This window comes from Gorilla gorilla, chromosome 19 (genome assembly GCF_029281585.2).
Source record: "Gorilla gorilla gorilla isolate KB3781 chromosome 19, NHGRI_mGorGor1-v2.1_pri, whole genome shotgun sequence".
Taxonomy (NCBI): domain Eukaryota; kingdom Metazoa; phylum Chordata; class Mammalia; order Primates; family Hominidae; genus Gorilla; species Gorilla gorilla.
The window spans coordinates 40,549,265-40,577,249 of NC_073243.2; the positions used below are offsets into that span (position 1 = coordinate 40,549,265).

Below are 27,985 nucleotides of genomic sequence, written 5' to 3' on the forward strand. Positions count from 1 at the left end.
GCCACAAATGTGGGAGGGCGATAACCACTCGTAGAAAGCGTGAGAAGTTACTACGAGCGGTCCTCCAGGCCACCGTACTGTTCCGCTCCCAGAAGCCCCGGGCGGCGGAAGTCGTCGCTCTTAAGAAGGGACGGGGCCCCACGCTGCGCACCCGCAGGTTTGCTATGGCGATGAGCAGCGGCGGCAGTGGTGGCGGCGTCCCGGAGCAGGAGGATTCCGTGCTGTTCCGGCGCGGCACAGGCCAGGTGAGGTCGCAGCCAGTGCAGTCTCCCTATTAGCGCTCTCAGCACCCTTCTTCCGGCCCAACTCTCCTTCCGCAGCCTCGGGACAGCATCAAGTCGATCCGCTTACTGGAGTTGTGGTCCGCGTTTTTCTACGTCTTTTCCCACTCCGTTCCCTGCGAACCACATGCGCAAGCTCCTTCCTCGAGCAGTTTGGGCTCCTTGATAGCGTTGAGTGGAGGCCCTGCCGCGACTTGGCAGTAGCTTATTTTGTTCACTCCTCTCTGGCTGGTGTAGGGGAGGTGAGGGCATTAGGCCAGGGTGAAGCAGGGGAACCACTTAGGAGTCTGTTGAGATGATCTGAACTTCAGAACAAGATGTTATTAACAGAGTGAAAGTATTTGGATTCTGGGTATATTTTGAAATCGGAGGCAACAGGTTTTTCAGATAGATTCGATAACGGAGGTTATCCTGAATAGTTGAAAAGATAAAGTTGCCTTTTGCTGAGGTGGGAAGGAGAAGATTGCCAGTAGAGCAGGTTTGTCAGGAGTTCAGTCTTGGGCATAGCATGGTAGGGGTGAATTTGGCTGGAGTGAGTTGGAGAGTAGGAGAAGAGAAATCCAAGGCAACATTTGACCAGCCTGGGCAACATAGTGTGACTCCGAGTCTGCAAAAATTAGACGGGTGTTGTGGTGCGCGTCTGTGGTCTCAGCTACCTGGAAGGTTCAGGCCTTGGAAGGCTCAGGGAGGTGGAGGCTGCAGTGATCTGTGATTGCGCCTCTGCACTCCAGCCTGGGCGACAGAGCCAGACCCTGTCTTAAAATAAACGGCCGGGCGCGGTGGCTCAAGCCTGTAATCCCAGCACTTTGGGAGGCCGAGGCGGCCGGATCACAAGGTCAGGAGATCGAGACCATCCTGGCTAACACGGTGAAACCCCGTCTCTACTACAAATACAAAAAATTAGCCGGGCGTGGTGACGGGCGCCTGTAGTCTCAGCTACTCGGGAGGCTGAGGCAGGAGAATGTCGTGAAGCCGGGAGGCGGAGCTTGCAGTGAGCCGAGATCGCGCCACTGCACTCCAGCCTGGGCGATAGAGCAAGACTCCGTCTCAAATAAATAAATAAATAAATAAATAATAAAAACATCGGTAGGCATATTTCAAGGAATTCTATTTAAAAAAAATTTTTTTAGAGACAAGTTCGCTCCCTGTGGCCCAGGCTGGAGGACAGTGGCGTGATCCTAGCTCATGGCAGCGTTGATCTCTTGGCCTCAAGCGACCCTCCTTTGGAGTCGCTGGGCCTAAAGGAGTGAGCCACCACGAAATTTTATTATAAATGGAGGGTAGAGAAATTGGGCAATAAATGGAGGGGGAAGTGAGTTAAGAGGAATTTTAATTGTGTGTGTGTGTGTGGTTTTAAGAGAGGGGGGTCTTGCTCTGTTGCCCAGGCTGCTGGGGTGCCAGTGGCGCAATCATGAATCACTACAGCCTTGGACTCCTGGCCTCAAGCTATCCTCCCACCTCTGCCTCCCAAAGTACTGGGATTACTAGTGTGAGCCACTGCACTAAGATAGGAGCAACATGTTTCAGCATGTTTGTGGGTTGATAGGAAAGATGAGAATGGGAAAGTTGATGTCGGAAAGAAGACAATGGCTAGAGCAGTGTCCTAGAGTAGGTAAGAAGGGATGGATTTGGCCTTTGTTGGAAACATTAGCGGTTCTTTTGGTGACAGCTATATAGTTACACATCTATGATACGTGAATGGGCAGATAGGATGGCAGGAGATTTTGAAAGTTCTCTTGATTCTTACTGTTCTCTTAGTGAAAGAAGCAAGGTTATCAGCTAGGAGCTGGGATGGGAGAGGAAAGAGAAGATGGGAAGTAGATAGTTCTTTAGAAGAGTGGGCAAGGGTTGGACTAGGGAAGTTTAGTGGAAATATTGCTAGGCAACATAAAGAGCCTACTTGAGATTCGTGGTCATGAGTTGAAGGAGACCAGACAGCAAGATTGTGTATGAGGGCACCCGCAGAGTAAATGGAGAGTTGAAATTAATGCAGTTGTGATTTTACCATGTGGATATGAAGAAGTGAGGGGGAGAAGTACAAAGGAGTTCTCTTAATGATTGACCATGGAATTTAAGCTGGCTAAGAAAGGAAGTGAGAAGCCGGGTGCGGTGGCTCACGCCTGTAATCCCAGCACTTTGGGAGACTGAGGTGGGTGGATTACCTGAGGTCAGGAGTTTGAGACCAACGTGGCCAATATGGCGAAACCCCATCTCTAATAAAAATACAGAAAAATTAGCCGGGAATGGTGGTAGGTGCCTGTAATCCCAGCTACTCAAGAGGCTGTGGCAGGAGTATCCCTTGGACCCAGGAGGTGGAGGTTGCAGTGAGCCGAGATCACGCCACTGTACTCCAGCCTGGACGATATAGTGAGACTTCACCTCAAAAAAAAAAAAAATAAGAAAGGAAGTGAGGATTTTAAGACCCTGAGAGACAGTTTAAAAAGTGGGAGGATCGGCCGGGCGCTGTGGCTGACACCTGTAATCCCAGCACTTTGGGAGGCCGAGTTGGGCAGATCACAAGGTCAGGAGTTCGAGACCAGCCTGGCCAATATGGTGAAACCTTGTCTCTACTAAAAATACAAAAATTAGCCGGGCATGGTGTCACGTGTCTATAATCCCAGCTACTCGGGAGGCTGAGGCAGAAAAATTGCTTGAACCTGGGAGGCAGAGGTTGCAGACAGCCGAGATCACGCCATTGCACTCCAGCCTGGGCAACAAGAGCAAAACTTTGTCTTTTAAAAAAAAAAAAAAAAGAATACAAAAATTAGCCGGGCGTGGTGGCGCGTGCCTATAATCCCAGCTACTTGGGAGGCTGAGGCAGGAGAATCAGTTGAACACGGGAGGCGAGGTTTGCAGTGAGCCGAGATTGCGCCACTGCACTCCAGCCTGGGCGACAGAGCAGGACTCCTCTTGGAAAAAAAAAATTAGCTGGGCATGGTGGCAGGTGCCTGTAGTCCCAGCTACTAGGGAGGCTGAGGCAGGAAAATCACTTGAACCCGGGATGTGGAGTTTGCCGTGACCCGAGATCGTGCCACTGTACTCCAGCCTGGGCGACAAAATGAGACTCTGTCTCAAAAAAAAAAAAAAGTGGGAGGATCAATGTACTGCCAGTCCTAATGAAGTGGAATGATTGTCCCCATCAAACCACTAGTAGGAGTAAGTTGCAGAGCCTAGAAGGTGATGGTTAAGAGAGTGGGATTCTTGAAACTGCATTTATGGAGAGGTTGTGGTTATTGGTTATAATAAATAAATACAGTTGAAGTGAGTGAGTAGCTGAGATTTGGGCATGTATCAGTTCATTCTTACACTGCTACAAAGACATACCTGAGACCAGGTATTTATAAAGATAAGAGGTTTAATCAGCTCACAGTTCTGCTGCCTGTACAGGCTTCTCTTGTGGAGGCCTAAGGAAACTTACAGTCATGGTGGAAGGTGAAGGGGAAACAAACACAGTCTTCACATGGCCGGCAGGAGAGAGAGAGAAGGGGGAAGTGCTACATACTTTAAAACAACCAGATCTTGTGAGAACGCTTATCAGGAAAGAGCACTTGGGGATGGTGCTAAATCATTAGAAATCACCCCCATGATCCAGTCGCCTCCTACCATGCCCACCTCCAACACTGGGGATCACAATTCAGCATGAGATTTGGGTAGGAACACAGAGCTGCACCACATCAGAAGATGTACAAGATTGTGGTGGAGAGGAGTTTAGAGACCTGCAAATATAGGGTAATTGAAGGGATCATCTACATGGATATTTAAATCAGCAAAAATGATGACAGGAGTAGTGTTGGAGAGAGAACTGCGATGTAAACATTAAGGAATGAGGAAGAGTGACTCGGTAGGCTGTAGGTGACTGCAATAGGAGACGATAATAGACTGTGAGTCTGGTGACAAGATTTTCCTTCTTTCTTCCCCCCCCCCCCCCCCCCCGAGACAGGGCCTCTTTTTGTTGCCCAGGTGGGAGTGCAGTGGCGCGATCACGGCTCACTACAACCTCCTCCCAAGCTCAAGGGATTCTCCCACTTTAGCCTCTCAAGTAGCTGGAACTACAGGTGCTGACCACCATGCCTGGCTACTTGTTGTCAGGATTTTCAAGGCTGGGAATTTTGAGAGGGGAATGGAGGAGAATAATCTGGAAGTGCAAGTAAGGAGCAGGGAAGATTTCTTTTTTCTTTTTTTTTTTTTGAGACGGAGTCTGGCTCAGTCGCCCAGGCTGGAGTGCAGTGGCGAGATCTCCGCTCACTGCAAGCTCCGCCTCCCGTGTTCACGCCATTCTCCTCCTTCAGCCTCCCGAGTAGCTGGGACTACAGGCGCCCGCCACCACGCCCGGCTAATTGTTTTTTGTATTTTTAGTAGAGACGGGGTTTCACCCTGTTAGCCAGGATGGTCTCAATCTCCTGACTTCGTGATCCGCCCACCCCGGCCTCCCAAAGCGCTTGGGATTACAGGCGTGAGCCACCGCGCCAGCCGGAGCAGGGAAGATTTCTTCCCCACATCTCCAGTAGGTACAGTGATATGAAGAGTGTGGAGGAGAAAAGAGGAAACATCTATCATTTGAGATGGTTGCGAAAGGAAAAGGCATCCTCAGGGAGCTAGATTTTACTTAGAGCAAGAAATGAAGGGATGATTCAGAGGTTAAAGAGTGGATTTTATTAATTACTCAAGGGAGCACAGTGGAAGTTTCAGGAAGTGGTAGGAGAAGGTAGAAGATGGCAGGGTGTTGGGAATAATTTGAGAAATCTGAGCTACTGGAAATGACTGAGAATCAGATATAAAGGCAGTCCTGGTGGTCTGTTCTGGCTGCCGTTGCTGTGTAACGAATCTGCCAAAACTTAGTGGCTTGAAACAACAACGAACATTTTATTATCTCTCATTGTTTCTGTGGGTTAGGAATTTGTGAGAGCCTTGCTGGGCAGTTTTCGTGCGGCTGTCTCGTGGTTGCACCTACATAGTTGCTAGAGCTACAGTAGCTGGGGACTGAGCAGCTAGGGATTGGCAGGCTATCTCTTTTTTTCATGTAGTCTCATGAAGATTTCTTTATGTGGTTTCAATGTGTGGGCTGGTTTGGATTTCCTTATAGCATGGTGGCCTCAGTTGGATTGCTGTTTTGTGATCCTTCTCATCCCTCCTTGTCCTGTCCCCAGACAACCACTGATCTACTTTCTGTCACCATAGATTAGCCTGCATTTTTAAGAATTTTTATAAACGTGGAATGATACAGTACCTTTTTTGTCACGTTTCTTTTACTTATCATAGCTATTTTGATTTTCATCCGTTTTATTGCTGAGTAGTATCCCATTGCATGTATATACTATACTGTATTCATTCGCTTGCTTGTGAACATTTGGGCTTTTTCCAGTTTGGGACTGTTAACAAGTAGAGCCACTATGAATATTAGTGTATAAGACTTCATATAGCCAAGGCTGGCAGATCGCTTAAGCCCAGGAGTTTGAGACCAGCCTGGGAAACGTGGTGAAACCTCTATTTTTATTTTAAAATCAAAAATTAAAACTTTTCTATAAAAAATTTTAAAAAAGACTTTGTATAGACATACGCTTTCATTTTTCTTGAGTGAATACTTAGGTCTCAGGGTAGATGTATTTTAAGTCTTTAAGGAGCTGTCAAACTCTTCCTCAAAGTGGTGATTGTACCATGTTACTTTTTAATATAACAGAGATTAATTGAGCAAAGAACAATTCAAAAGTTGGACAGCCCCCACAACTAAATAGGTTCAGAACAGCTCCCCCATTTTGCATTTTGGCCAGCAATGTATGAAAGTTCCATTTGCTCAGTGTCCCTGCAAACACCTGGTATGGTCAGTCTTTTTAATTTTAGGCGTTATAATAGATATAGTGGCTTCTTGTGATTTTAATTAGCATTTCCTAATGACCAGTGCTGCTGTTGATCATTTCATGAGTGTATTTGCCATCCGTATATCTTTTTTGGTGAAGTGTCTATTCAAATCATTTGGGTTTTTTTTTTTTTTTGGAGACAATGTCTCACTCTGTCACCCAGGCTGTTGTGCAGTGGTGCAATCACACAGCCTACTGCAGCCTCCACCTCCTGCGCTCAGTCTTCTTATCTCAGCCTTCTGAGTAGCTGAAATTATGAGCACACGCCACAATGCCTGGCTAATTTTTTAAAATTTTGTAGAAACAAGGTCTCACTATGTTGCCTGGGCTTGTCGTGAACTCCTGGGCTCAAGCAGTCTTCCTGCCTCAGCCTCCCAAAGATTGGGATTGCAAGTATGAGCCACTGCACCCGGCCAACTTACCCATCTTTTAATTGAATTTTTTTGTTGTTGAGGTTTGAGAGTTCTTCATGTTTGCTGGGTACAATATCTTTATCAGATAGGTAACTTGCATGTATTTTCTCCTGGTTTACACTTTGGTTTTTCATTTTGTTAACAACGTCTTTTTAAGAACAGAAAATCTTAATTTTGCTGAAATCTAATTTTTCAGTTTTTTCTTTGATGGTTTTGAGAGAGGAGGTAAAAAAAGACTAGGTAAGCCGATAGTTAGACAGAGTCCTCGGTAGAACTTCCCTTCTAACAAAAAGCAGCCCAAGAAATCACTTCTCTTCTAACAAGGAGCAGCCTGGAAGATCGGGCTGTAAACATGTATAAGGAAGCAGCTCTGGCACAGAGGGGGAGCTTCCTGGGTAATCAGCAAGCTTCACATACATAAGGTGGGTATGTGAAGTAAACACAGTATGTGAAGTAAACACAGTGGACCTTAGTACATACTCAGATAAGGAAGCTGGAAGCTTGCATGTTGTGAGTTGTTGGGGTTGCCTGCAGCTGCACGGAGAGAAAGGGGTACCTGGGGCCAGGCATGTCCACCATGGTGGCTCCACCTCCCCTTATTTAGCACATGCACAATAGGAAAGAGATAAGCAATGTGGAGTAGCTCAGGCCAAGGACCTGCCTGCATAATAAAAGGTTGGGGTGGGGGATGCCAGAGATTGACGCTCTGTGCAGATGGCAACATCCTAACTGGTTTTTTGCTCCCTATGTGTAGATAAGCTACCCCCTTCCCATTAGCTCATTTATAAAAATGCTTGCATTTCACTGTGGAATGGGAACTCTTCAGGACCTCTCTCTGCAGGAGAGAGCTATTCTCTTTCTTTTGCCTATTAAACTTCTGCTCTAGCCTCACACCCTTGGTGTGTCAGCGTCCTTGATTTCCTCGGCGTGAGACCAAGAACTTCGGGTGCCACCCCAGGCAACAAGGCCATTTCAGTTCTTTTGTTATAGGCAATCCATGATCACAGATTTTTCTCTTTTTTTTTTTTTTTTACACAGTTTAGAGTTTTAGTTTTACACTTAGGTCTGTAATCCATTTTGTATTAATTCTTATATGTGGCTCAATGTTGGTGGAAATTTGGTTTGTTTTTGCATAAGGATTTCCAATAGTTTTACCACCATTTCTTGAAATTACTATGCTTTCTCTATTAAACCACATTTGTAACTTTAGTTAAAATCAGTCACGTATATCACAGGGCTATTTCTAACTCTCAATTCTGTTACATTGTCTATTAGTCTATATTGATGTCAGTACTACACTTTTAATTACTATTGCTTCAGGGTATGTCTTGTAAACCAAAAATAAAATTATAGCCCCCCCCCCCCGCCCCTGCACAACCAACTGAATGGACCCATCCTCTCAGCCAAGGGCATTCCAAAATTAACCTGAAAAACTAGTTCAAGCCATGATGGGAAGGGGGAGTTGGACATGTCTCATCACACCCTACTCCCTTTTGGAATTACTGATAGAACAGACTCTTAAAGTCTGAAAAGAAACATTTACAACCTACCCTCTCTGAAGCCTGCTACCTGGGAGCTTCATCTGCATGATAAAACCTTGGTCTCCACAACCCCTTATGGTAACCCAAACATTCCTTTCTGTTGATAATAACTCTTTCAACTAGTTGCCAATTAGAAAATCTTTAAATCTTCCTATGGCCTAGAAGCCTCCCTACCCCCACTTTGAGTTGTCCTGCCTTTCCTGACAGAACTCATGTACATCTTACATATATTGATTGATGCCTCATGTCTCCCTAAAATGTATAAAACAAAGCTGTACCCCACCACCTTGGGGACATGTCATCAGGACCTCCTGTGGCTGTGTCATAGGAGCGTCTTTAACTTTGGCAAAATAAACTTTCTAAATTGATTGAAACCTGTCTTAGCTACTTCTGGTTTACAATCTTAAAGTTAGATAATGTAAATTGTCCAGCTTTGGTTTACTTTTGTCCTTAGTATTTCCATATAAATTTTAGAATCAGCTTTTCAATTTAATACACTACTTTCCTCTTAGATCCACAATTAAATATATTTGATGCTAACAATTCTGTTTTATGCTTTTCGTTTTTTTTTTTGAGACAAGAGTTTCGCTCTTGTTGCCCAGGCTAGAGTGCAGTGGCACGATCTTGGCTCACCACAACCTCCACCTCCCAGGTTCAAGCAATTCTTCTGCCTCAGCCTCCCGAGTAGCTGGGATTACAGGCATGCGCCACCACGCCCGGCTAATTTTGTATTTTTAGTAGAGACGGGGTTTCACCATGTTGATCAGGCTGGTCTCGAACTCCTGACCTCAGGTGATCCACCCACCTCGGCCTCCCAAAGTGTTGGGATTACAGGCGTGAACCACCATGCCTGGCCAGTTCTGTTATTTTTAAAACCCAAGTTTCCCTGGTCATATCTTGGTTGGATGAAGCTTATTTTCAATAGATTACCCTGGAAAGGCTAGTGAGTACGGTATTCTTCTACATTTTAAACTTTTCTTAGTCTTGCTACTTCAAGGACAGCTAGGCTGCATATAAAATTCTTGGCTCATACTTTTTCCCCATAAATTTCTATGAGAAAGTCTAATGATAACTGATTTTCTTTATTTTGTAACTTAGTCTTTTTGCTTAGAGGCTCTGAGGATGGGAGGGGGTTCTTCCTCCCATCCCTAGGAATTTTTCTTTTTTTTAAATTCCTAACCACTAGACCACCAGGAAGATTGTTTGTTTTGTTTTGTTTTTATTCTTCAGGGACCCCATTTATACATACGTTAAATAAATACTGTTTGCCAATGTATCAACCATTTTGCTTTTTATTTATTTTTGTTCCTTTGGTTCTTTTTCATGGCTTTGCTTTGGTGCTCCTTAGATTTTCAGTCAGATGTATTTGTCCTTGGGTACCTTGTAATCAGTATTACCTTTCCTTCTGTCGCTTTGTTTTCTGTTCGTTTTGAAATTACTTGTTTCCTGGTCTGGCAATAACAGTTGAGATATGAGGAATTTGAGCTGCCATCTGTCTATGTATCTTGCTTTAAGACTGCACTCTTCTATTGATATCACTGGCCTTGATTTTGTGATTTCTTTATTTCTTCAGGACCACCCTTCATTTTCTACTGTTTGCTTCCTTTTTTTTTGAGATGGAGTCTCACTCTGTCACTCAGGCTGGAGTGCAGTGGTGTGATCTTGGCTCATTGCAACCTCTGCCTCCCGGGTTCCAGCAATTCTCCTGCCTCAGCCTCCCAAGTATCTGGGACTACAGGTGTGCACCACCATGCCCGGCTAAGTTTTGTATTTTTAATAGAGACAGGGTTTTGCCACATTGGCAGGCTGGTCTCAAACTCCTCATGTCAAGTGATCCACCCACCCCACCCACCTCTGCATCCCAAAGTGCTGGGATTACAGGAATGAGCTGCCGTGCCCAGCCTCCCCCCACCCCCCTTTTTTTCTTTCGAGACAGAGGTTACAGGTGTGAGCCACTGGACCCAGCCTGTTTTTATTCCTTTTACCAAATCTCCAAGGAATATCTTCCCTTCCAAGTGCGAATGTAACCTTAAGTCAGTTAACCTCTTTGTGATTACTTTTCTTATCTGCAAAGTGACTTAATGATCTTAAGTACTTTTTTTTTTTTTTTGAGACAGGGTCTCACTCTGTCACCCTGGCTGGAGTGCAGTGGCACGATCTCTGATCTCCACTCACTGCAATCTCCTCTTCCCTGGTTCAAGCGGCCCTCCCACCTTAGCCTTCTGGGTAGCTGGGACTACAGATGTGAACCACCACGCCCAGCTAATTTTTGTACTTTTTGTAGAGATGAGGTTTTGCCATGTTGCCCAGGCTGGGATTATTAAGTACTTTTTATCATACAGCAAGATTGACATTTTATATTGGAATACATTTGTCTCTGTATAACGGAGATTAACAGGAAAATGACAAGGCTGGGTGCGGTGGCTCATGCCTGTAATCCCAGCACTTTGGGAGGCTGAGGTGGGAGGATCACTTGAGGTCAGGAGTTCGAGACCAGTTTTGCCAAGATGATGAAAGCCCATGTCTACTAAAAATACAAAAATTAGCCCAGCTTGATGGTGGGCGCCTATAATCCCAGCTACTTGAGAGACTGAGGCAGGAGAATCACTTGAACCTGGGCGGCAGAGGTTGCAGTGAGCCGAGATCGTGCCACTGCACTCCAGCCTGGGTGGCATAGCGAGACTCTTGTCTCAAGAGAAAACAAAACAAAAAAAAACAGGAAAATGACAAAAAGTAATATTACAACTCAGTGAATTTTATAACAAACTTTTTTGGAATTCATTGACTAATACTATACCAAATCCAAAATACTGTATAGTATACCAAATCCAACTCTACCCTATAGTATAAATTGGATTCTATTTGGACTTGTCTCACTAATCCTTCATACAGTGTGTTTTATTTTTTATTGAAGTAAAAAAATTTGTCATTTTAGCCATTTTTAAGTATATAGTTCAGTAATATTAAGTATGTTCATGTTGTTGCGCAATAGATCTTCGGAAGTTTTTCATCTTGCAACCTGAAACTCTACCCATTAGCAAATTCCCATTTCTCCTTACACTTAGCCCTTGGTAATCATCATTCTTTTTTTTTTTTTTTTTTTTTTTTTTGAGATGGAGTTTTGCTCTTGTTGCCCAGGCTGGAGTGCAATGGCGCAATCTCGACTCACCACAACCTCCGCCTCCCAGGTTCAAGCAATTCTACCTCAGCCTCCCGAGTAGCTGGGATTACAGTCGTGCACCACCACGCCCGGCTAATTTTGTATTTTTAGTAGAGAAGGGGTTTCTCCATGTTGAGGCTGGTCTCGAACTCCTGACCTCAGGTGATCCGCCCACCTCGGCCTCCCAAAGTGCTAGGATTACAGGCGTGAGCCACTGCGCCCGGCCCATTCTTTCTAATTCTGTAAATTTGACTACTTAGTTACCTTACATAAATACATTCTTATAGTTAGTGTTATTTTTGCTTCCATGCCTTTTTTGTTGTTGTTCATGCTCTTACTTGGAATGCGTTCTATTTTGTCTACCTATGCACATCCTATTGGGGTTTTTTTTTTTTTGGATTTTTGTTTTTTGTTTTTTTTCCCAGACAAGGTCTCAATTTGTTACCCAGGCTGGAGTGCGGCGGCGCCATCTCCACTCACTGCATCCTCAACTTCCTGGGCCCAAGTGATCCTCTCGCCTCAGCCCCTGCAGGTAGCTGGGACTATAGGCATGTGCCACCATGCCCAGCTAAATTTGGTTTTTTTGTTTGTTTGTTTTTGAGACAGAGTCTCACTCTGTCACCCAGGCTGGAGTGCAGTGGCACAATTTCAGCTCACTGCAATCTCTGCCGCCCGGGTTCAAGTGATTCTCCTGCCTCAGCCTCCCAAGCAGCTGGGATTACAGGTGACTGCCACCATGCCAGCTAAGTTTTGTAGTTTTAGTAGAGATGGGGTTTCACCTTGTTGGCCATGCTGGTCTCGAACTCCTGACCTCGTGATCTGCCTGCTTCTGCCTCCCAAAGTGCTGGAATTACAGGCATGAGCCACCACGCGCGGCCAAAATTTTTGTATTTTTAGTAGACACAAGGTTCTTACCCTGTTGCCTAGGCTGGTCTGGAAGTCCTGGACTCAAGCAATTCACCTGCCTTGGCCTCCCAAAATGCTGGGATTACAAGCCACCATGCCCGGCCTAAATCCTGTTGTTTTGTTTTGTTTTATTTTGTTTTGTTTTGTTTTGTTTTGTTTGTTTTTTGAGACAGAGTCTCGCTATGTCTCTCAGGCTGTAGTGCAGTGGCGCGATCTTGGCTCACTGCCACCTCTGCCTCCCAGGTTCAAGTGATTCTCCTGCCTCAGCCTCCCAAGTAGCTGGGATTACAGGCATGTGCTACTATGTCCGGCTAATTTTTGTATTTTTAGTAGAGACAGGGTTTCACCATGTTGGCCAGGCTGGTCTCGAACTCCTGACCTCGTGATCCACCCACCTCGGCCACCCAAAGTGCTGGGATTACAGGCGTGAGTGGTTTTTATTTCTTAGGCCGGTTTCCTCCATATGATCTTGCAGTATACATTAATTTCTTTCCTTTTTAATTAAAATACTGTTTGTATTTCACATTTTGATGTTTGTTAAGATTTGTTTTATATTGTTTTTTGTTTTGTCTTGTGTGATAGTCTTAAATCCCTAGTTAGATAATAACTGGAGAGTACCATGTTTCTATATATCTCTCAGTAACTTGCACAGTGCTAGCAGATAGTGCTAAAAAATTATTTATTATTATTATTATTATTTTGTTATTGTTGTTGTTGTTGTTAGACAGGGTCTTCCTCTGTCACCCAGGCTAGAGGGCAATGGGATGATCATAGCTTACTGCAGCCTCCAACAACTGGGCTCATGTAATTCTCCTGCCTCAGCTTCCCAAGTAGCTGGGATTACAGGCATGAGCCACCATGTCTGGACAAAAATATTTCCAGGTGCAGTGGCTCATGCCTGTAATTCCCACACTTGGGAGGCCGAGCGAGGCTGGAGGATCACTTGAGCCTAGGAGTTCAAGACCAGCTTGGCTAAGATGGCGAGACCCCATCCCTACAAAAAATTTTAAAAACTAGCCAGGCATGGTGGCATGCACCTATATTCCCAACTACTCAGTGGGCTGAGGTGGGATGGTCGTTTGAACACAGGAATTTGAGGGGAGAAAAAAAGAAGAGAGAAAGAGAAGTGAAGGAAGGAAGAAAGGAAGGAGGGAGGGAGAGAAGAAACAAACGAAAGAAAGGAAAAAAAAAAAGGAAGGAAAGAAAATTGGTACCAGGAAAGCAGGAAAGGGAAATGGAAGTAAAAAAATAATAATAATAATAAAATGAAAATTGGTTAGTCACTATTAACAATTTGTATCCTTATAATCTGGAAACATTATAATTTCAAAAGAAAAAATATTCTTTGGATCATAGGTTCTGAGGTCAGAACAGCATTCCCGTAGTCTAGATGAAGTCAAGTTTTATCTGATCTTAATTGAAATAAATATAGCTGGCCTTGAACAAATCTACTCATGGTATGTGGATAGGAATTAAATTGTAGGGGCATTCACTTGATGGCATTCATTCTTAGAACATTTACCTATGTCTAGCTTTTGGAGTAAAGTCACATAACCTCTAAGCAGGTAAGTTTCCTGTGGCTTTATTTAGGATTTTAAATACTCATTTTCAGTGTAATTTTGTTATGTGTGGATTAAGATGACTCTTGGTACTAACATACATTTTCTGATTAAACCTATCTGAACATGAGTTGTTTTTATTTCTTACCCTTTCCAGAGCGATGATTCTGACATTTGGGATGATACAGCATTGATAAAAGCATATGATAAAGCTGTGGCTTCATTTAAGGTATGAAATGCTTTCTTAGTCGTTTTCTTATTTTCTCGTTATTCATTTGGAAAGGAATTGATAACATACGATAAAGTGTTAAAGTACATGTTATTCAGTTTTCATTTTGAATATTAGATGTTAGTATGAGTTAGTTAAATCAGGTGATATCCTCCTTTAGAAGTTGATAGCCTATATATGTCATCCTTTGTGGAGGCAATTTAAATAAAATTTAAAACATTTATTCCTGGCTGGGTATGGTGGCTCACTCCTGTAATCCCAGCACTTTGAGAGGCTGAGGCGGGTGGATCACCTGAGGTCAGGAGTTTGAGACCAGCCTGGCCAACATGGTGAAACCCCGTCTTTACTAAAAATACAAAAATTAGCCAAGCATGGTGGCAAGTGCCTGTAATCCCAGCTGCTTGGGACACTGAGGCAGGAGAATTGCTTGAACCTGGGAGGCAGAGGTTGCAATGAGCCAAGATTGCACCACTGCACTCCAGCCTGGGTGATAGAGTGAGACTCCATCTCAGAAAACGAACAAACAATGTATTCCTTTTAGTATTTTTACATTGTATCAAACTATGGAAGTCCTCTAATTGAGATTAATAAGAAAAAGACAATCTGAATTATAATTTTAAACATTTAACAAGCATGTAGTAAAATAATGATGAAGATAAATAGCATTAGTACAGCAGTTAATATTTGTAGCATGCTGACAGTGCTCTGTGTGCTTTTCATATATTAAATTACTCTAATCATCCCAAATCCTGTAAGTTGGGTATCAATTCAAGTGTTCCTATTGGGTAGGAATATACAGTTCTTTTAGGAAATGTAGTATGGTTCTGTGTCTCAAACAGGACATTTATACAGTTGGCCAACATCATCACCTTCTCCATTCTCTGAGATGTTTAGTCTTACTGAGCACTAAATATGGGTCATCAATAGTCCAGACTACCTTGAGCAAACAATAGTCCAGACTACCTTGAGCAAACAGAGCGTATACTCATACAGTGTATAAAGAGCACCAAGCATACAGATTTCATGTCTTTCTCATAGTTACTCTTGTAACATGAGCTAAGGATCAGACCTCTATGTCACCTTTGTAACTGATTTCTAGATTTTTTTTTTTTTGAGATGGGGTCTTGCCCTGTCACCCAGGCTGGAGTGTAGTGGCGTGATCATGCCTCATTGGAGCCTTCAACTCATGAGCTCAAACAATCCTCCTACCTCTGCTTCCTGAGTAGTTGGGACCACAGGTGTGTGCCACCACACCCAGCTCATTTTTGTATTCTTTGTAGAGATGCAGTCTCACCCTGTTGCCCACGCTGGCCTGGAACTCCTGAGCTCAAAAGATCCCTCCGCCTTGACCTTCCAAAGTGCTGGGATTACAAGCATGAACCACTGCACCCGGCCTAGATTTTTAAATGTGCTTTCCAGTATACACTGAAACTAGAAGTCGACTAAAGAAGAATTACCAAGAGAATTCTATAAAATAGAGATTGAAATGGGGCTCGATGTGGGACGGGTTGGTGATATTGCAGGGAGAAGTAATCTGAGTAAAGGAGGAAAAGAACTGATTTGGGAAAACGATAGTTTTAGTAGTGAGTTTGAGTATGAATTAAGTTGAGATTGAATTTGAATTAAGTTGAGGTTGAATATGAATTAAGTTGAGGTTGAGTTTGAGGTATGAATTAAGATGTGAAATTGATCATTGGAAATGTTAGATTGAGGAAAGTCACAGCTGGATTAATAGCTTCAGAAGTGTGTTTGCAGACAGTTGCAACTAAAGTAATAAGAATAGATGGCCTTGGCCGGGCGCGGTGGCTCACGCCTGTAATCCCAGTACTTTGGGAGGCTGAGGCGAGCAAATCACGAGGTCAGGAGTTCAATACCAGCCTGGTCCACATGGTGAAACCCCGTCTTTATTAAAAATACAAAAATTAGCTGTGCACAGTGGTGCACGCCTGTAATCCCAGCTACTCGGGAGGCTGAGACAGGAGAATTGCTTGAACCTGGGAGGTGGAGGTTGCAGTGAGCTGAGATCAGTGTGACTGCACTCCAGCCCGGTGACAGAGTGAGACTCTGTGTAAAAAAATAAAATAAATAAAATAATAGATGGCTGTAAGCAAGTAAAGAAGGATGGCCAGCTCTTATTGGGAATGCCTAAATCTAAGGCTTGATCAGAAGTAATGAAACCGTTGGGGCCCTACATTGCTATGACATCCAAAGGGCCATGAATATCAGGAAGAAAGATAATTAACAGGGTCTAATGTTACAGAGAGGTTGAGAGCAAGGAGATTTGATTAAAAGGGTCTTTAGAGCTGATGTCAGGTGTATGATGCCTTTAAGAGCAGTTTTTATAGTGTAGGGGGTGGTCAAAAGAGAAAATAGGTGCTTTCTGAGGTGACGGAGCCTTGAGACTAGCTTATAGTAGTAACCGGGTTATGTCATGACTTTTATGCTGTGCACCACCGTGTAACATGTACATTTTTATTCCTGTTTTCGTAGCATGCTCTAAAGAATGGTGACATTTGTGAAACTTCAGGTAAACCAAAAACCACACCTAAAAGAAAACCTGCTAAGAAGAATAAAAGCCAAAAGAAGAATACTGCAGCTTCCTTACAACAGGTTATTTTAAAATGTTGAGATTTAACTTCAAAGGATGTCTCATTAGTCCTTATTTAATAGTGTAAAATGTCTTTAAGTGATTAGTACAGTGTTTCTATTGACATATACAACTTCAAAAACAACTATTAAATTTTCTGTTATTTAGGAACATGCATATTAGTCATGAAAGTGTAAAGAATTAGATGGGAATGATAAATGCTAAAATCAGGACATGTGTTCCATTTGTGAATGGAAGGCAGGGAGAAGGTGCCGTCTGGAAGGAGTACCCAAGAGCCGTAAGCTGAATTGGCAGTGTTTTACATCTTAAGCTGAGAGATAGATTTTTTTTCCCCTTTTTCTTTAAAAACTCTAAAACTATTAATTCCAAGGAACCCAGAAGTCTAGGTAGATTATTTCTGCTAGTTAAAAGCAGTAGTCCTGAAAGCTGAATATTTTGGTGTCTTTTGAGCCAACTTTAGTTTCATCATTACCAAGGGGGAAGAGACCTAACAGTTGATGAGCACTTGCTCTAGGCCAGTCCAGAGTGCTGGGCACCATATGCATTTTATCTCCCTCCCTGCTATTCACAACAAATATGGGAGGTAGTTTATATTATAGCCATCTAATAAGATGGGGAAACTAAGACTCAAAGAGATTCAGAAACTTGTCCATGATTATAAATGTGAGAGAGTTGGAATTCAGATTTATGTATTTAGACCCCAAGCCTTTCTCATTACATCATTTTGCCTTCCAAATCTCTACCCTCTATCCTTCACCTCCCCACTGATCAAAACAAGATGATAGTTTGCCCTCTTCAAAAGAAATGTGTGCATGTATATATCTTTGATTTCTTTTGTAGTGGAAAGTTGGGGACAAATGTTCTGCCATTTGGTCAGAAGACGGTTGCATTTACCCAGCTACCATTGCTTCAATTGATTTTAAGAGAGAAACCTGTGTTGTGGTTTACACTGGATATGGAAATAGAGAGGAGCAAAATCTGTCCGATCTACTTTCCCCAATCTGTGAAGTAGCTAATAATATAGAACAGAATGCTCAAGAGGTAAGGATACAAAAAAAAAAAAAAAATTCAATTTCTGGAAGCAGAGACTAGATGAGAAACTGTTAAACAGTATACACAGTTGTCAGTTTGATCCACCGAGGCATTAATTTTTTCTTAATCACACCCTTACAACAAAAACCTGCATATTTTTTCTTTTTAAAGAATGAAAATGAAAGCCAAGTTTCAACAGATGAAAGTGAGAACTCCAGGTCTCCTGGAAATAAATCAGATAACATCAAGCCCAAATCTGCTCCATGGAACTCTTTTCTCCCTCCACCACCCCCCATGCCAGGGCCAAGACTCGGACCAGGAAAGGTAAACCTTCTATGAAAGTTTTCCAGAAAATAGTTAATGTCGGGACATTTAACCTCTCTGTTAACTAATTTGTAGCTCTCCCATGAAATTTTTGTAGCTTAAATACACAAGAATTTTTTGAAAAGGAAATAAGATAATGATGCAAAATAGTTAATTTTTTAAAAAAATGTTAGACACTGCAGTGGATGCAACAAAATACTTTATATGAAAGATTTATCCAGTTAACTTTTGTGGAGTATTAGGTATTAGACTAATAATTAGCACACTTACTTAAGTTAGAAAGTATAATAATGCGCCGGACGCGGTAGCTCACGCCTGTAATCCCAGCACTTTGGGAGGCCAAGGTGGGCGGATCACAAGGTCAGGAGATCGAGACCATCCTGGCTAACACGATGAAACCCCATCTCTACTAAAAATACAAAAAAATTTGCCGGGCGTGATGGCGGGCACCTGTAGTCCCAGCTACTCGGGAGGCTGAGGCAGGAGGATGGTGTGAACCCGGGAGGCAGAGCGTGCAGTGAGTCAAGATCGTGCCACTGCACTCCAACCTGGGCGACAGAATGAGACTCCGTCTCAAACAAAAAAACAAAACAAAACAAAAAAAAAGTGTAATAATAATTTATCATTAGCTGGATGATCTGCTGTTGTTTCCCATGTCGCTTGTATAAGATATGTAAAATAAGAACACATTATTTACATCTAATATAGATAAAATCCTGAGGTGCTCTCAGATTGTTTTGTAGAGTTCAAATGTAAATATTGTTTTCATTTATGGTCCTTTTGGTTATAAGTAACAGAAATCAACTCTAAAAAGATTTTTATTATAGGTTAGATTATGTCATGGAACCTTAAGGCTTGTCCCTTTCTAGTTCTTTTGTGTAAAGCGGTGATTTCTTCCATGGAGGGAATGGTATTTAGGCAATTTTTTTTTTTTTTCGAGATGGAGTCTTGCTCTGTCGCTCAGGCTGGAGTGCAGTGGCACCATTTCAGCTCACTGCAACTTCCACCTCCTGGGTTCAAGTGATTCTCCTGCTTCAGCCTCCCAAGTAGCTGAGATCACAGGCACCCGCCACCACACCCAGCTTATTTTGTATTTTTAGTAGAGATGGGGTTTCACCATGTTGGCCAGGCTGGTCTTGAACTCCTGACCTCAAGTGATCTCCCCACCTTGGCCTTCCAAAGTGCTAGGATTACAGGCGCCTAGCCTAGGCAGTCATTTTCAAAAAACAAGCATGACTCACCAAAAGTTTTAAGATTTTCTGTGATAATGTTCTTATTGAGGCTTACATTATATTACAGTTTCTTGAATCTAAAATGATGTACCCTCTTAGGATATATACATCATGCTTCATTGGTCTCAGGGGGCTGATTTTTATAAGGTGAGAGATTTGCTAGTTTTCACAATATGTCCTCTAAGTTGGCATGTATAGCTAAACAGGCTTTCATAAAAATATACAATTTAGTTAATGAAATTTGGGATATAGTCTTTTATGATTGAAATAATTTTGCTAAATAGACTGTCTCTGATTTATTAGGTAATCACCACTCTTATTTTGTTTTACTTCCTTAATGTCTACATAGAAAGGAAATGAGAAAAATCCAGAGGTTGTCATTTGACTTATGAGTCTGTTTGACTTCAGGATTTGGTACATGAAATTTCACTTAATCTTTTTGATATGTGTAAAACAAATATTCTGGGTAATTATTTTTATCCTTTTGGTTTTGAGTCCTTTTTATTCCTATCATATTGAAATAGATAAGTTAATTTTCCTTTGAAATATTCCTTATAGCCAGGTCTAAAATTCAATGGCCCACCACCGCCACCGCCACCACCACCACCCCACTTACTATCATGCTGGCTGCCTCCATTTCCTTCTGGACCACCAGTAAGTAAAAAAGAGTATAGGTTAGATTTTGCTTTCACATACAATTTGATAATTAGCTGAATAGAGGATTGGAAAATGTCATTGTAGAACATCCCTTGGGCCAGATTCTAATGGGTAGAAATTTGAACTAAACCTCTGGGTTTTGTTTGTTTTTAATGCCTTTCTGTTACCCAGATGCAGTGCTCTTGTAGTCCCAAGTCTAAGCTCTAGGTTGCCTTCTTTCCTGGCAGAAGTTGGTATCTATGCCATAAGGAGGTAGTTCCTGTTAGAAGGGATTTAATTATACCTTATATAAGAAATTAGTGTTTGCCCTTCTAGGTATAGTTGGATGTTAGCTTCTGATGTAAACTGGATTTCTTTTTCTTTCTCTCTCTTTTTTTTTTTTTGGAGGCAGAGTTTTGCCCTTGTACCCCAGGCTGGAGTGCAGTGGTGTGATCTCAGCTCACAGCAACCTCCGCCTCCTGGGTTCAAGCAATTCTGCCTCGGCCTCCCGAGTAGCTGGGATTACAGGCGACTGCCACCACACCCGGCTGATTTTTGTTTTATTAGTAGAGATCGGGTTTCACCATGTTGGCCAGACTGATCTTGAACTCCTGACCTCAGGTGATCCACCCGCCTTGGCCTCCCAAAGCGCTGGGATTACAGGCGTGAGCTGCCGCACCCAGCTGTAAACTGGATTTCTAATGGTAGATTTTTAGGTATTAATAATAGATAAAAAGATACTTTTTGGCATACTGTGTATTGGGATGGGATTAGAACAGGTGTTCTACCCAAGACATTTACTTAAAATCGCCCTCAAAATGCTATGTGAGCTGTGTGTGTGTGTGTGTGTGTGTGTGTGTGTGTGTATTAAGGAAAAGCATGAAAGTATTTATGCTTGATTTTTTTTTTTACTCATAGCTTCATAGTGGAACAGATACATAGTCTAAATCAAAATGTTTAAACTTTTTATGTCACTTGCTGTCTTTTCGTCCTCGTTAAATTTAATTTTGTTGGTCTTTTGTTGTTATTGGTTGGTTTTCTCCAAATGCTAGCTATGTTAAGAAATTTAAGGCCAGGTACAGTGGCTCATGCCTGTAATCCCGGCATTTTAGAAGGCTGAGGCAGGAGGATCACTTGAGCTCAGGAGTTTGAGACCAGTCTGGGCAACATAGCAAGACCTCGTCTTTGTTTAGGGGAAAAAAAAGAAATTTAAGTAGGAGATGATATAAGCAAAAATACAATTAATTTCCAGCATTCACTATATAAGATAAATCTCCAGACTTTACTTTTTTGTTTACTGGATATAAACAATATCTTTTTCTGTCTCCAGATAATTCCCCCACCACCTCCCATATGTCCAGATTCTCTTGATGATGCTGATGCTTTGGGAAGTATGTTAATTTCATGGTACATGAGTGGCTATCATACTGGCTATTATATGGTAAGTAATCACTCAGCATCTTTTCCTGACAATTTTTTTGTAGTTATGTGACTTTGTTTTGTAAATTTATAAAATACTACTGGCTTCTCTCTTTATATTACTAAAAAATAAAAATAAAAAAATACAACTGTCTGAGGCTTAAATTACTCTTGCGTTGTCCCTAAGTATAATTTTAAAAAGCTTTCATGCTATTGTTAGATTATTTTGATTATACACTTTTGAATTGAAATTATACTTTTTCTAAATAATGTTTTAATCTCTGCTTTGATTTGAAATTGATTGTAGGGAATGGAAAAGATGGGATAATTTTTCATAAATGAAAAATGAAATTCTTTTTTTTTTTTTTTTTTTTTTTTGAGACAGAGTCTTGCTCTGTCGCCCAGGCTGGAGTGCAATGGCGTGATCTTGGCTCACAGCAAGCTCTGCCTCCTGGATTCATGCCATTCTCCTGCCTCAGCCTCAGAGGTAGCTGGGACTACAGGCGCCTGCCACCACGCCTGTCTAATTTTTTGTATTTTTTTGTAAAGACAGGGTTTCACTGTGTTAGCCAGGATGGTCTCAATCTCCTGACCCCGTGATCCACCCGCCTCAGCCTTCCAAGAGAAATGAAATTTTTTTAATGCACAAAGATCTGGGGTAATGTGTACCACATTGAACCTTGGGGAGTATGGCTTCAAACTTGTCACTTTATACGTTAGTCTCCTACGGATATGTTCTATTGTATTTTAGTCAGAACATTTAAAATTATTTTTAAAAGTAAGCTCTTGTGCCCTGCTAAAATTATGATGTGATATTGTAGGCGCTTGTATTTTTAGTAAATTAATATAGAAGAAACAACTGACTTAAAGGTGTATGTTTTTAAATGTATCATCTGTGTGTGCCCCCATTAATATTCTTATTTAAAAGTTAAGGCCAGACATGGTGGCTTACAACTGTAATCCCAACAGTTTGTGAGGCCGAGGCAGGCAGATCACTTGAGGTCAGGAGTTTGAGACCAGCCTGGCCAACATGATGAAACCTTGTCTCTACTAAAAATACCGAAAAAAATTTAGCCAGGCATGGTGGCACATGCCTGTAATCCGAGCTACTTGGGAGGCTGTGGCAGGAAAATTGCTTTAATCTGGGAGGCAGAGGTTGCAGTGAGTTGAGATTGTGCCACTGCACTCCACCCTTGGTGACAGAGTGAGACTCCATCTCAAAAAAAGAAAAAGGCCTGGCACGGTGGCTCACACCTATAATCCCAGTACTTTGGGAGGTAGAGGCAGGTGGATCACTTGAGGTTAGGAGTTCAGGACCAGCCTGGCCAACATGGTGACTACTCCATTTCTACTAAATACACAAAACTTAGCCCAGTGTGGTGGCGGGCAGTTGTAATCCCAGCTATTTGAGAGGTTGAGGCAGGAGAATCACTTGAACCTGGGAGGCAGAGGTTGCAGTGAGCCGAGATCACACCGCTGCACTCTAGCCTGGCCAACAGAGTGAGAATTTGCGGAGGGAAAAAAAAGTCACGCTTCAGTTGTTGTAGTATAACCTTGGTATATTGTATGTATCATGAATTCCTCATTTTAATGACCAAAAAGTAATAAATCAGCAGCTTGTAATTTGTTTTGAGATCAGTTATCTGACTGTAACACTGTAGGCTTTTGTGTTTTTTAAATTATGAAATATTTGAAAAAAATACATAATGTATATATAAAGTATTGGTATAATTTATGTTCTAAATAGCTTTCTTGAGAAATAATTCACATGGTGTGCAGTTTACCTTTGAAAGTATGCAAGTTGGCTGGGCACAATGGCTCACGCCTGTAATCCCAACACTTTGGGAGGCCAAGGCAGGTGGATCACGAGGTCAGGAGATCGAGACCATCCTGGCTAACATGGTGAAACCCTGTCTCTACTAAAAGTACAAAAACAAATTAGCCGGGCATGTTGGCGGGCACCTTTTGTCCCAGCTGCTCGGGAGGCTGAGGCAGGAGAGTGGCGTGAACGCAGGAGGTGGAGCTTGCAGTGAGCCGAGATTGTGCCAGTGCACTCCAGCCTGGGCGACAGAGCGAGACTCTGTCTCAAAAAATAAAATAAAAAAGAAAGTATACAAGTCAGTGGTTTTGGTTTTCAGTTATGCAACCATCACTACAATTTTAGAACATTTTCATCACCCCAAAAAGAAACCCTGTTACCTTCATTTTCCCCAGCCCTAGGCAGTCAGTACACTTTCTGTCTCTATGAATTTGTCTATTTTAGATATTATATATAAACGGAATTATACGATATGTGGTCTTTTGTGTCTGGTTTCTTTCACTTAGCATGCTATTTTCAAGATTCATCCATGCTGTAGAATGCACCAGTACTGCATTCCTTCTTATTGCTGAATATTCTGTTGTTTGATTATATCACATTTTATCCATTCATCAGTTCATGGACATTTAGGTTGTTTTTATTTTTGGGCTATAATGAATAATGTTGCTATGAACATTCGTTTGTGTTCTTTTTGTTTTTTTGGTTTTTTGGGTTTTTTTTGTTTTGTTTTTGTTTTTGAGACAGAGTCTTGCTCTGTCTCCTAAGCTGGAGTGCAGTGGCATGATCTTGGCTTACTGCAAGCTCTGCCTCCCGGGTTCACACCATTCTCCTGCCTCAGCCCGACAAGTAGCTGGGACTACAGGCGTGTGTGCCACCGTGCACGGCTAATTTTTTGTATTTTTAGTAGAGACGGGGTTTCACCGTGTCAGCCAGGATGGTCTCGATCTCCTGACCTCGTGATCTGCCTGCCTCGGCCTCCCAAAGTGCTGGGATTACAGGCGTGAGCCACTGCACCTGGCCTTAAGTGTTTTTAATACGTCATTGCCTTAAGCTAACAATTCTTAACCTTTGTTCTACTGAAGCCACGTGGTTGAGATAGGCTCTGAGTCTAGCTCTTAACCTCTATCTTTTTGTCTTAGAAATCTAAGCAGAATGCAAATGACTAAGAATAATGTTGTTGAAATAACATAAAATAGGTTATAACTTTGATACTCATTAGTAACAAATCTTTCAATACATCTTACGGTCTGTTAGGTGTAGATTAGTAATGAAGTGGGAAGCCACTGCAAGCTAGTATACATGTAGGGAAAGATAGAAAGCATTGAAGCCAGAAGACAGACAGAGGACATTTGGGCTAGATCTGACAAGAAAAACAAATGTTTTAGTATTAATTTTTGACTTAAAAATTTTTTTTTATTTAGTGAATACTGGTGTTTAATGGTCTCAGTTTAATAAGTATGACACAAGTAGTTTAAGGTCATATATTTTATTTGATGAAAATAAGGTATAGGCCGGGCACGGTGGCTCACACCTGTAATCCCAGCACTTTGGGAGGCCGAGGCAGGCGGATCACCTGAGGTCAGGAGTTAGAGACTAGCCTCAACATGGAGAAACCCCGTCTCTACTAAAAAAAATACAAAATTAGGCGGGCGTGGTGGTGCATGCCTATAATCCCAGCTACTCAGGAGGCTGAGGCAGGAGAATTGCTTGAACCTGGGAGGTGGAGGTTGCGGTGAGCCGAGATCACCTCATTGCACTCCAGCCTGGGCAACAAGAGCAAAACTCCATCTCAAAAAAAAAAAAAAAAGGTATAAGCGGGCTCAGGAACATCATTGGACATACTGAAAGAAGAAAAATTGGCTGGGCGCAGTGGCTCACGCCGGTAATCCCAACACTTTGGGAGGCCAAGGCGGGTGAATCACCTGACGTCGGGAGTTCGAGATCAGCCTGACCAACATGGAGAAACCCTGTCTCTACTAAAAATACAAAACTAGCCGGGCATGGTGGCGCATGCCTGTAATCCCAGCTACTTGGGAGGCTGAGGCAGGAGAATTGCTTGAACTGAGAAGGCGGAGGTTGCGGTGAGCCAAAATCGCACCATTGCACTCCAGCCTGGGCAACAAGAGTGAAACTCCGTCTCAAAAAAAAAAAGGAAGAAAAATATTTTTTTTTAATTAATTAGTTTATTTATTTTTTAAGATGGAGTTTTGCACTGTCGCCCAGGCTGGGGTGCAATGGTGCAATCTCGGCTCACTGCAACCTCCGCCTCCTGGGTTCAAGTGATTCTCCTGCCTCAGCCTCCCGAGTAGCTGTGATTACAGCCATATGCCACCACGCCCAGCCAGTTTTGTGTTTTGTTTTGTTTTTTGGTTTTTTTTTTGAGAGGGTGTCTTGCTCTGTCCCCCAAGCTGGAGTGCAGCGGCGCGATCTTGGCTCACTGCAAGCTCTGCCTCGCAGGTTCACACCATTCTCTTGCCTCAGCCTCCCGCGTAGCTGGGACTACAGGTGCCCGCCACCACACCCGGCTAATTTTTTTGTATTTTTAGTAGAGATGGGGTTTCACTGTGTTAGCCAGGATGGTCTCGATCTCCTGACCTTTTGATCCACCCGCCTCAGCCTCCCCAAGTGCTGGGATTACAGGCGTGAGCCACTGTGCCCGGCCTAGTCTTGTATTTTTAGTAGAGTCGGGGTTTCTCCATTGTTGGTCAGGCTGTTCTCCAAATCCGACCTCAGGTGATCCGCCCGCCTTGGCCTCCAAAAGTGCAGGCATTACAGGCATGAGCCACTGTGACCTGCAATGTTTTTAAATATTTTAAATTTAAATTTTATTTTTTAGAGACCAGGTCTCACTCTATTGCTCAGGCTGGAGTGCAAGGGCACATTCACAGCTCACTGCAGCCTTGACCTCCAGGGCTCAAGCAGTCCTCTCACCTCAGTTTCCCGAGTAGCTGGGACTACAGTGATAATGCCACTGCACCTGGCTAATTTTTATTTTTATTTATTTATTTTTTTTTTGAGACAGAGTCTTGCTCTGTCACCCAGGCTGGAGTGCAGTGGTGTAAATCTCAGCTCACTGCAGCCTCCGCCTCCTGGGTTCAAGTGATTCTCCTGCCTCAGCCTCCCAAGTAGCTGGGATTAGAGGTCCCCACCACCATGCCTGGCTAATTTTTTGTACTTTCAGTAGAAACGGGGTTTTGCCATGTTGGCCAGGCTGTTCTCGAACTCCTGAGCTCAGGTGATCCAACTGTCTCGGCCTCCCAAAGTGCTGGGATTACAGGCGTGAGCCACTGTGCCTAGCCTGAGCCACCGCGCCAGCCTAATTTTTAAATTTTTTGTAGAGACAGGGTCTCATTATGTTGCCCAGGGTGGTGTCAAGCTCCAGGTCTCATGTGATCCCCCTACCTCCGCCTCCCAAAGTTGTGGGATTGTAGGCATGAGCCACTGCAAGAAAACCTTAACTGCAGCCTAATAATTGTTTTCTTTGGGATAACTTTTAAAGTACATTAAAAGACTATCAACTTAATTTCTGATCATATTTTGTTGAATAAAATAAGTAAAATGTCTTGTGAAACAAAATGCTTTTTAACATCCATATAAAGCTATCTATATATAGCTATCTATATCTATATAGCTATTTTTTTTAACTTCCTTTATTTTCCTTACAGGGTTTCAGACAAAATCAAAAAGAAGGAAGGTGCTCACATTCCTTAAATTAAGGAGTAAGTCTGCCAGCATTATGAAAGTGAATCTTACTTTTGTAAAACTTTATGGTTTGTGGAAAACAAATGTTTTTGAACATTTAAAAAGTTCAGATGTTAAAAAGTTGAAAGGTTAATGTAAAACAATCAATATTAAAGAATTTTGATGCCAAAACTATTAGATAAAAGGTTAATCTACATCCCTACTAGAATTCTCATGTGTCAAAGTATCATTGCACCAAATACTTAACTGGTTGGTTGTGTGGAAGAAACATACTTTCACAATAAAGAGCTTTAGGATATGATGCCATTTTGTATCACTAGTAGGCAGACCAGCAGACTTTTTTTTATTGTGATATGGGATAACCTAGGCATACTGCACTGTACACTCTGACATATGAAGTGCTCCAGTCAAGTTTAACTGGTGTCCACAGAGGACATGGTTTAACTGGAATTCGTCAAGCCTCTGGTTCTAATTTCTCATTTGCAGGAAATGCTGGCATAGAGCAGCACTAAATGACACCACTAAAGAAACGATCAGACAGATCTGGAATGTGAAGCATTATAGAAGATAACTGGCCTCATTTCTTCAAAATATCAAGTGTTGGGAAAGAAAAAAGGAAGTGGAATGGGTAACTCTTCTTGATTAAAAGTTATGTAATAACCAAATGCAATGTGAAATATTTTATTGGACTCTATTTTGAAAAACCATCTGTAAAAGACTGGGGTGGGGGTGGGAGGCCAGCACGGTGGTGAGGCAGTTGAGAAAATTTGAATGTGGATTAGATTTTGAATGATATTGGATAATTATTGGTAATTTTATGAGCTGTGAGAAGGGTGTTGTAGTTTATAAAAGACTGTCTTAATTTGCATACTTAAGCATTTAGGAATGAAGTGTTAGAGTGTCTTAAAATGTTTCAAATGGTTTAACAATGTATGTGAGGCGTATGTGGCAAAATGTTACAGAATCTAACTGGTGGACATGGCTGTTCATTGTACTGTTTTTTTCTATCTTCTGTATGTTTAAAAGTATATAATAAAAATATTTAATTTTTTTTTTAATTAGCCATATGTCTGTGATTGTATTTCTTTTTTGCATATTATTTTGCCCTTTGGCCCATATTTTGATATGGATGCCACCATAGCATTTTGTGTATATGCATGTGTATTCCCACTTAATGTCACATTTTTCATGTCTTTACATATTCTTATTTTTGTTTGTTTTTGAGAGAGTCTCGCTCTGCTGCCCACGCTGGAGTGCAGTGGTGCAATC

The 27,985-nt window shown here is 42.3% G+C and overlaps 1 protein-coding gene across 2 annotated transcripts; it reads left to right on the forward strand.

Moving 5' to 3' along the window:
- SMN2 (survival of motor neuron 2, centromeric) lies at positions 1–27,779 on the forward strand. 2 transcript variants are annotated; one of them, XM_031003409.3, is made up of 9 exons: positions 1–245; positions 13,873–13,944; positions 16,435–16,554; positions 17,393–17,593; positions 17,756–17,908; positions 19,699–19,794; positions 21,107–21,217; positions 26,680–26,733; positions 27,203–27,779. In XM_031003409.3, the coding sequence occupies exons 1-8, from the start codon at positions 165–167 to the stop codon at positions 26,728–26,730; spliced, it is 885 nt and encodes a 294-aa protein (XP_030859269.1). In that variant the 5' UTR covers positions 1–164; the 3' UTR covers positions 26,731–26,733; positions 27,203–27,779. The 2 variants fall into 2 exon arrangements, with proteins under 2 accessions (XP_030859269.1, XP_018868864.1); XM_019013319.3 differs by lacking the exon at positions 19,699–19,794.
- The last annotated feature ends 206 nt before the right edge of the window (positions 27,780–27,985 follow it).

Excerpts from the sequence above, each read along its gene's own strand:
- SMN2 (XM_031003409.3), top strand. The coding sequence starts at position 165 with ATGGCGATGAGCAGCGGCGGCAGTGGTGGCGGCGTCCCGGAGCAGGAG. Across the intron at positions 246-13,872 it reads TCCGGCGCGGCACAGGCCAG|AGCGATGATTCTGACATTTG; the intron begins GTGAGGTCGCAG and ends TACCCTTTCCAG. Across the intron at positions 16,555-17,392 it reads CTGCAGCTTCCTTACAACAG|TGGAAAGTTGGGGACAAATG; the intron begins GTTATTTTAAAA and ends TTTCTTTTGTAG.